The sequence below is a fragment of the Microtus ochrogaster genome, linkage group LG3 (genome assembly GCF_000317375.1).
Source record: "Microtus ochrogaster isolate Prairie Vole_2 linkage group LG3, MicOch1.0, whole genome shotgun sequence".
In the NCBI taxonomy this organism is placed as follows: Eukaryota; Metazoa; Chordata; class Mammalia; order Rodentia; family Cricetidae; genus Microtus; species Microtus ochrogaster.
In genome coordinates, this window is record NC_022029.1 from 13,779,036 (window position 1) to 13,789,369 (window position 10,334).

Sequence of the window (10,334 nt, forward strand, 5' to 3'; positions counted from 1 at the left end):
CGGATCTCTGTGAGTTCGAGACCAGCCTGGTCTACAGAGCTAGTTCCAGGACAGGCTCCAAAGCCACAGAGAAACCCTGTCTCGAAAAAAGAAAAACAAAAACAAAAACAAAAAAAAAACAAAAAAAAACCAAAGGAGTATTATTCATGTCTAGTTCAAAACTGAGCAGGGCAAAAAGTGAGTCCCTGGTTCATAAAAACACAAAAGATTGTTATATCTGCATAAGTAAACCTAAACTTGGCCTGCTGCCGATGAACTGAACGGATAAACAATTATGTATGTATGGTGGACAAAAAGAAGGGGCTGAGGCTGTAGCTTACTGGTAGGGCATATATGCCTAATGAATATGAGCAATAAAACAATAGAGAGAAAATGAACTAGCTACAGGACAGAAGCTCAAATCAACACAATACTGAGATTAAAATCCCAAAAACAGGGACTGGAGAGATGGCTCAGCAGTTAATAGCACTGGCTGCTCTTCCAGAGGTCCTAAGTTCAATTCCCAGCAACCACATGGTGGGTCACAACCATCTATACTGGAATCTAATGCCCACTTCTGGCCTAAAGGCAATAGAGCACTCATATACATAAAGTAAATAAATCTTAAAAACAAAACACAGCAAAAATACCCCACACTAAACATAGTTCAGTATAAGAATCCTGTGTTGATTGACACATTAAACTGAGAGCTGTTTATTTTTTAAAAAAGCCATCATTAGTTCTCAAACATCATTGTTATCTAAACTTAAAAAAGATATGAAATTTAAAATCGGAAAACAAGTAGTGAAGTATAAACACAGAGGACTGACCTATGAGAAATGTTAAATCTTTGGACAGTCCTTTCCCCATTGGCCAACCAGATCTGGATCCTGGTGATGGGCTCCAAGTTGTTCAGTGACACAGCAGACAAAGTACTTTTCTTTTCAACTTCGATACTCTTTGCTTTAGAAACGATTTTTGGTGTAGCACTAAGAAAATACAAATGACAAAGTCAGATACATGTTTTCTTATTATATAAATTTTACATTAAGCTCAGTTTCTAGGAAGAGTTTTATAAATCACAACTACTCCCTCAGGAATAAATGATTGTTATGTTCACAGCATATATGTTCTAGGAATCAAATGAAATTATACATACCCAAACAATCTGTAAGTTTACAGAACAACATGCAAATTAGCATTACCTGGGGTACAGGATGAACTGCTAAAAGAAATTACTTTCTCTGTAGAAGTTAGCCCTTGAGTAACCAAGGGAAAAAAAGCAAAGTATTTTGAAAGGTACACCTAGAACTTTCTAGATGTAAAGCTGAAAATGTATACACTTTCCCACTACTAATAAATGAAAACAAGGGATTGGATATATAGTTGGTAGAGTGCTTGCTTAGCATACACAAATCCTTAGTTTAGTCTGCAATACCCCATAGAACCAAGCATTGCAATCCCAGCACTAGGGAGGTGGAGGCAGGAGGATCAGGAATTCAAAGTCATCCTTGAAAATATAAAGAACCTGCCTAAAACAAACAAAACAAATCAAAACCAAATCAACCTTTAAAAAAAAAAAAAGATCTTGGAGTTGGAAAGATGACTCAGTGGTTAGGAGCACTGGCTGCTCTTCCAGAAGTCCTGAATTCAATTCCTGGCAACCACATGGTGGGTCACAGTCATCTATAATGAGATCCGGTGCCCTCTTCTGGCATGTAGGAAAAACACTGTATACACAGTAAATAAAAAAAAATCTAAAACAAAACAACAACAACAACAAAGAACCAAGAACTCATTTGGAACTGGGATGTATTTCAGCAGTAACTATTTGCCTTCCATGTTTATGGGCCCTAGGTTAGATAGAACCCAAGCACCAGAAAAAGTCATTTCTAGCAGAAGAAATATTATGTTCTATATGGTTAGAAAAATGAGAAAATGCCTGTTATAGAAAACACACACAATAACTATACTTACCTTCCTAGTCTGTGACCCTGTCCTGAAAAGGGCTGGAACACAGGCTTAGTAGACATACATACTTCATTTTTTTTATCTTCAACTTTAACATCCACTTCTTCTTTATCAAAAATTCCCCGTAATTCTGAAGGTAATTCCCTTTGAAAGGAAAGAAAATGATAAAGCTCCTGTCTTCCCTGTCTCTGAAAGACAAATTCCATATGGGTTAAGGAGGTAGCGTAGACGGTAGAGCACCTGACTAGCACGTGTCGGTTTGGGGTTTAATCTTTAGCACCATATAAGCCAGCAATGGTGGTGTGTGCTATAATCCCAGCTCTTGGGACGGGGAAGCAGGAGGATCAGAAGTCCAAGGTTATCCTTGATCACATTGCAAGTCGGAGGTTGTCTAGACTACAAGAGACCCTTGCAAAAATAAACAGGGCTGGTAAAGGTACTTGTTACCAAGCCTCATCACTTGACTTTCATCTCTGGAACCTACAGGGTGGAAGGAGAGAACTCCTGAAAGTTGTCTTCTGATTTCCAATATGAACACTGTGGCACACAGGGGTGTTTTGTATGTATATACATAGACAAATGTAAACAAAGTAAATACACGAAAAAAGAAATATATGAAATTCATAATATTTCATAAGGAAATAATTGAATGTATTTAAAGTAATATCACCAAATAATATGAATACACAAACCTGAGAGATATAAAGTAATTTTAAAGACATTATGTCCAGTTTTATAGCATTACCTAGAATAGTATTAAATTCATAATACTTGATTTAGATGCTGCTAATTTACAAAGTTTTCCTGTGTGTGCAGGTGTGAGTATATGTGCTTATATGTGTGGGTAGTATTTGCACTTCTGCATGTGTGCACTCAAGTCAGAGGAGGGCTTTAGGTACTTTATTATTTTCTGTCTTACTCATTTGTTACAGGGTCTCTCCCTGAACCTAAAGCTCATGATTTTTTGCTAGCTTGGCAGCCAGAAAGCACCAGCAATCCTCCTGTCTCTGCTGTGCAATAGTGCTGGGGTTACAGTGCATGAGACAATGACCATCAGGTCCTCATGGGTGCAGAGCAGGTGCTCTGAACAACTGAGCCATCTCCACCCAGCTAAGAAATTATTTCTTATTAATGTGTGTGTGTATGCACACATAGGATGTGTATGTGTGTGCCATGACACATGTAGAGACAAGAGGACAACTTTTGGTAGTCAGCTCTCTCCTTAAGCTAGGATTTTGGGATTGAACAGAAAGGACTCTGATCTGATGAGCCATCTCAAAGGCCCATTCATTTTTTCATCTTTTTTTTTTTTTTTTTTTGGCTTTTTGAGACAGGGTTCCTCTGTGTAATAAATAGCGCTAGTTGTCCCGGAACTTGCTCTGTAGATCAGGCTGGCCTCAAACTCACAGAGATCTGCCTGTCTCTGCCTCCCAAGTGCTCAGATTAAAGGTGTGAACCACCCAACTAGTTTTTATCATTTATTAAAAAAAAATTGATAACCAAAGGACTAAAGATGAAAGGAAATACTAAGCTTTAGTTCTATTTTTGTTTGTATTTTGAGATGGGCAGGCCTTGAATCTCTGATTCATGGCTCTACCTCTTGAAGGCTAGGCTGAAACTCATGATACAGCTAATACATCTAGCTTCATAGATAGGACAATTCTCCTTCCTCAGCCTCCCAAGTTTGTAGGTTATAGGTAAAATACTTTCCTAACTCATTTAAATACAGGGGAAGGGGCCGCTGGGCGGTAGTAGTGCACACCTTTAATCTGAGCACTTGGGAGGCAGAGGCAGGTGGATCTCTGTGAGTCGAGGCCAGCCTGGTCTACAGAGCTAGTTCCAGGACAGGCTCCAAAACCACAGAGAAACCCTGTCTCGAAAAACCAAAAAAAAAAAAACAACAAAAAAAAAAAAACAACAAAAAAAAACTCGCGGGGCTGGATGGAAGGAGAGTGTAGCTCAGTGGAGAAGTAGTCTTGATGTTCAAAGCCCCTGGGTCGGTTTCTGGAAAAAGGTTGGGAGAAACAAATAATCTAATATTAAAATAGGCAAAGAAAAACATGGAGAAATAATTTAGAATGCCATCTCTCCAAAGATGCTGTAATTCAAAATGTCTGGCATTGACAAATATTAGCGAAGACAGAAATAAATACTGTGGCCCTCATACACTGCTGGTATACTGCTGGGGTTGTTTCAAACCGTATAGTCACTTAGGAATACAGTTCGACAACTCTTTGTGAAGTCAAAGATAGAATTAACATTTTGTGAGATATATATGCATATATACATATGCCTAACTGAAAATATTTGTCTGCATAAGAACTCAGCCAAGAACTAGGAGATCAGCAATTAAAAGCACACTCCACTCTTCCAGAGGACCCAAGTTTGGCTCCAGAACCCATGTCAGGTGGTTTACAACACCCTCTTACAGTTCCAGGGGATGCGATGCCTTTAATCGCTGTAGGCATCTGCACACATGTTTAAAATGCACCTACCCCTACCCCTGCATACACATAATTTAAAAAACTTTATAAACAAAAACTTAGCTGGGCTAATGACACATGCCTGTATCCTAGCATCTGAGTGGTAAATACAGAAGGATGAGGAGCTCAAGGTCATATTTAGTTAAGAACTCGAGGTCAGCCTGGCCTACATGAGACACTGATATCTCCCACGAACCAATTAATTTATACAGGGTTGTGGGGGTGTAGCTCAGTAGTAGAGCACTTGCCTGGCTTGCATATAGTTCTGGGTTTAATCCATAGCCCAGCAAAACAAAAAACAAAACCAAGTAAACTAACCAACCAAACAAGCAAGCAAAACACTTACATAGAAATATATTTTTAACAGCTCTAAATATGGAAATGACCCAAACATCTAACCACTGATAAACAGACAAACTGTGACTTCTGACTACATAGCCCTGGCTGTCTTTGAACTCAAAGAAATCTGCCTTCATTTGTCTTGAGAATGCTAGAATTAAAGGCATGCACCACCATGCCTAATAAGATACTTTTTATAGAAATAGTTAAATAGCCTCAATTGCCAAGAAAAATTAAATATATATACCCAAACAATAATACATATATATATATATTTACATATATATGAATAAGAAGTTATCATTGTGAGAATATATAGATATATTCAAAGAGCTCATAATGGACAATTAAAAACTGATTTATAAATAAATATATACCGTGAGGATCAAATCTGAACTAAACCAAGACCACCCCTTGTATGCCTGTTCCATGATCCCAAGTTCCCCAAGTTCCTGAAACAAGTCCAACTCCACCCTGGGTATGACTAAGACCATGTCTCAAGCAAAAACAATACCTATTACCACTCTCCTCAAAAATACTTGTATTTTTCTAGATAAACCATGTACAATACTTAGATTCATAATTTTAGACCTTATAATTTTAAAGATAAAATGACTAAGCATGGAATAACAAAGAAGACATGGAATTAAGGAATAAGTGGCAAGATTGGTTGATCAGAATTCAAATTCCTAAAATTCAAATTATAGCTCTAATCTGGGCTTGTTGGTACATGCCCAAAATCCCATTTGAGGCAGGCTGGTCCACATAGTATACTCCAGGTTAGCCAAGACTGTATTTTGAAACCCAATAGAAATAAAACAAAACAACAAAAAATTAGTTGTGGCCCTCTAAGAAAAATGTCAATTAAAAAAAAAGGGCACTACAAACCAGGTGAGATGGGCCCTGTCTTTAATCCCAGCCCGAGGGAGGCAGAGGCAGAAGGATCTCTGAGAATTCAAGGCCAGCCTGGTCTACAGTTCCAGGACAGCAGGGACTGTCACATAGAGAAACCCTGTCACAAAAAATAAACAAAGAAAGGGGCACTGGGGGTGGGCATGGTCACCCATACGTTAATCCCAGATCTCAGAAAACGGGCTGGCAGACCACTGTAATGTCCAAGGTCAGCCTGGGGGAGAGTGAGAGGGAGGGGCAGAGAGGAGTGAGGAGAAAACCGAAAGGCCAAGATCAATTTAACTAGATGTGATAGCTTATACCTTGGATTTCAAAGATAGCTGAGACTAAATGTGTTATTTAAAGATTTTCCATATATTTATGCCTGTGTATAGGCATAGCACATGGAAACAGATGCCCGTGGAGGGCCCCCACACTGAAGCAGCAAAGCTTCTTAAACCACCTCTCCAGCTCTGGCTGTCATTTAAAACAAACAACCCAAGCCCCCTGCCACACCACCCCCCAGGGAAGAGATGTGAATTCGCAGAAGAAACAGTATGTCTATGAATGTGTAAAGGGGCACAATCATGACTACGAATGCTTTTTTGATATGAAACATGCCTGAAATACCCCTCTACTATGTCCTACTTACCCCTTTTTGATGGAGTTCAGAAACTGCTGACTTGCACCATCAGAGTAACTTCTAAAGTCATCATTGACTGTGAATCCGTTTTTCCACAATTTTATATTTACATCTACCTATAAGGCAGTAAAGAAAGGAATACATTGTAAGAAAGGCTGACCTTGAGCTCACTAAATAGCCTATGCTGGCCTTGAACTCCAGATCGTCCTACCTGAGCCCAAGTTCTGAGTTCACAGGCCTATACCATCACACCTAGCTCATGAATGATATTATGCTATTATTAAAACATATACATTAGTCATTTGGAAAATTTTGTTCTCTAAGCCATGCATATCTAAATGCTAATTATTTCCTTATATGACAGACATTATAGTTATTAAAATAACACTAACTTCATGAGAAAATTCTGTAAGTTTGAAAAGCTGTCGAGTGCATGAAAGAGATTTCCCCAAATTCCTAATCCAGTTAAAAGTTGACTAAGTAAAATCTTTGCATTTGTAACAATACAGTAAGTTGTCTCCCTTACCAGGCCCACTTAATTATTCTGTGAAAATGCCTGCCAAAATAGCCAAGTCTAATGGGGTACGTATGTGTGTAGGCCAGAAGTTGAGTCAGTGTTTTCTTTAATTGATATCTTATCCCAATAAAGAGGGGCTGGAGAGATGGCTCAGTGGTTAAGAGAACAGGCGGCTCTTTCAGATGACCCAGCTTCATTCCCAGCACCCACATGGCAGCTCCAAACTATCTATAACTCTACTACTAGGTGATCTGACACCAATGTACATAAAATAAAGTTAAGTAAATTTTTTTTTAAAGATGATTAGGCAGTTAGGAGCACTTGTTATTTCAAAGGACCTGGCTTGGCTCCTGGTACCTGTTTCACTGAACATTCATAACTAGTCCCAGAACTGACATTCTCCATGGGCAGTCAGCACACATGTGGTACATATACATACATTCAAATGAAACAAAAACATAAAATAAGTAAATGTGCTACATTTCCAGGTCTTTGTTTACTTTTTAAACTATGATTTATCAAAGTTTATAATTGGTACTATTATAATAAAATTTATTTAAAAAAAAAATCAAACCTTATATAGGTATGCAGTTACAAAGGTATTTTTAAAATGTTTCCAGCTGGGCGGGTAGTGGTGGTACATGCTTTTAATCCCGGCACTTGGGAGGCAGAGGCAGGCAGAGTTCGAGGCCAGCTTGGTCTACAGAGTGAGTTTCAGGACTGGTTTCAAAGCTACAGAGAAACCCTGTCTCGAAAAACCAAAACCAACCAATCAAACAAATAAATACATAAAATGTTTCCAAAGCTGGGCAGTGGGAGTGCATACCTTTATTTAACCTCAGCACTTGGGAGGCAGAGGCAGGTGAATCTCTGTGAGTTGCAGGCCAGCCTGGTCTACATACCGAGTCCCAGGATAGCCAAAACTACACAAAGAAACCCTGTGTTGAAAAGACAAAACAAAACAAAACAAATCCCAGAAGTTTCCTAGATGGCTTAGTCAGTTCTACCATGTGTGTTTCAGATTGTTGGGCCTGGCAGCAGGTGTACTTACTCAGTGAGTTATCACTTACAACTCCCCATTTTATTTTTTGAGACAGGATTTCTTACTGAATCTGGAGTTCACCAATTCAATTCTACTGGCTAGCCACAAAGTTTTTTTTGGGTTTTTTTTTTTTTTTTTTTTTTGGTTTTTCGAGACAGGGTTTCTCCGTGGCTTTGGAGCCTGTCCTGGAACTAGCTCTGTAGACCAGGCTGGTCTTGAACTCACAGAGATCCGCCTGCCTCTGCCTCCCGAGTGCTGGGATTAAAGGCGTGCGCCACCATCGCCCGGCTAGCCACAAAGTTTTATCTGTGTCTCTGCCTCTCCAGCCCTGGGAATGAGTCTTTTAGCTTGTTATGTGACAGCTGGGAGTCCCAATCCAGGTCCTCATGCTTCTAACAGCGATGCTCTGGCTTCCTTCCACCCCGAATACTCCAGCCTTGAACTAACTATGGCCAAGGACAGCTTCCACCTTTGGACTTTCAGTTCTGACTCCCCACCTCCCAAGTGTGGGGACTAAGAAGTTTATGGAGCGCTGGGTGGGATGCTGTTATGTAAGCATTCTACCAGCTGAGCTACAGCCTCAGACCCATCACAGACATTCCTAACTGGAAGCAGTATGTATTTAGTTTGTAAATTCAAGAAAGTAATACAATAATTTATATCTCAGTTTATTTTGACTGCTTTGATTACTGCTCAGATGCCAACAACTTTACCTATCGCTGCTTTTCTGGCACTTGTGCAAATACAACATGATGAAAATGGTAAATAATAGCTTTACTATTACAAAAATAGTTTTAATTTTATGGATCCTCCTTGAGGCCAATAAGTAACAGACATTTATTTACCTGTTTCTTCTGTTCAGTTGGGGACAAGCACTTGGCACCAACCTTCTCTGCTTCTTCAAAAAGGCTGTCAACAAAATATTCACAGTCCCTTTGTTGATTACCATTGAGGGGTTGATTGTTAGGAGGTCCTGTTTCACAAACCCTGAAAATAAAAACAAAAATCAAGTGCTGTAAGCTCTAAGTTCATGAAGACGTAATCCTGGAGAAGTGATTAAACACGTTTTAGTCTAGACCACGTTTTCTATAGACACTTGGGGAAGGCTAACTTTTTGCTGTGTAGGGTATCTTTTGTATTTTAGGCTGTCTAGTGGCCCTTGACATTTATTCACAGTATCGATAACAGGAACAGTATGAAGGTACAAATGATAACAAAGCAGAGTTACACACATATACAAAAATGTCGTAAGAAATCTATTACTTTGGAACTTAAAAATTAATTTAAAAGCCCCAAACTAGATGTTCATATTACATTATGTGCGTGAGTATGTGTATAGGAGTGCATGTGTAGAAGCGCTGCAGAGGTCAGAGAACAACTGTGGGAATTATGGGAATGATCTTACTATTTCCACCATGTGGTCCCAGGGATCAAACTCAGGCTATCAAGCTTTGCAACAAAGGAGCTATCACGCTTGCCTCAGAATTTTAAAAAGGGCAGTAGGGGGCTACAAAGATAGCTCATAGGTTAAGAGTGCACTGCTCTTGTGGAGGACCTGAGTTTGGTTCCTACCATCATTATATGGCAGCTCACAACACTATACCTACAGTTCCAGAGAATTTGACACCGGCACTCAGCTACAACATTTCTACACAGGCACAGATACATAATTAAACCTTGAAAAACACATTTTAAAAAAGATTTCAGTAGAATGTAACAGTTGTTTAGTAATCTCCACTTAAAGTGCTAAAATAACTAAAAGTATCTTTATAAATGCAAAATGTGTCTAACACTAGTCCAAAAGCACAAAATAGCACACTTATTTATTCATTTATTTATTTATTTTGGGGGACAGGGTTTCTCTATGTAGCTTTGGAGCCTGTCCTGGAACTCACTCTGTAGACCAGGCTAGCCTCAAAGCCAGAGATCTGCCTGCCTCTGCCCCCAAAGTGCTGGGATTAAAGGTGTGTAACACCCATCGCTGGTTACACTTTTATTTTTTGAGACAGGGTCTCCTATTCCCGACTGGCCTCAAACTTTCTAAGTAGTCAACGATGACCTTGAACTACTGCCTCTATCTACCAAGTGCTAAGATTATATTCATGTTCCACCATCCTGATTTATATGGTGCTGGGGACTGAACTCAGGGCCTAATGCATACCAGGCAAGAACCCTACCAACTAAGCATATGCCCAGTCAAAAGTACATTCATTATTTTGACGGGTTCAAGAAAACCCTTATATCCCCCCTTTCTACCCCCAAACAGAGTCTCATTATTGTCAAAGCTGGTCTCAAAGTACTAGGCCTAAGTAGTATGTATGTATGTATGTATGTATGTATGTATGTATGTATGTATGTATGTATGTATTTATCTATCCATGTATCCATCCATGTATCCATCCATGTATCCATCCATGTATCCATCCATGTATCCATCCATGTATCCATCCATGTATCCATCCATGTATC

At 39.3% G+C, this 10,334-nt stretch overlaps 1 protein-coding gene across 2 annotated transcripts in view; it reads right to left on the bottom strand.

The window, feature by feature from the left end:
- Positions 1 to 10,334, bottom strand: part of Ubxn2a (UBX domain protein 2A) — a 36,720-nt gene that overhangs the window by 3,692 nt on the left and 22,694 nt on the right. For both annotated transcript variants that reach the window (XM_026786035.1, XM_013351259.2), the window contains exons 3-6: positions 8,711 to 8,852; positions 6,316 to 6,422; positions 1,957 to 2,094; positions 810 to 968 (exon numbers count right to left, since the gene is read on the bottom strand). In XM_026786035.1, coding sequence (XP_026641836.1) covers positions 810 to 968; positions 1,957 to 2,094; positions 6,316 to 6,422; positions 8,711 to 8,852 — 546 coding nt within the window. The remainder of the gene's footprint in view (positions 1 to 809; positions 969 to 1,956; positions 2,095 to 6,315; positions 6,423 to 8,710; positions 8,853 to 10,334) is intronic.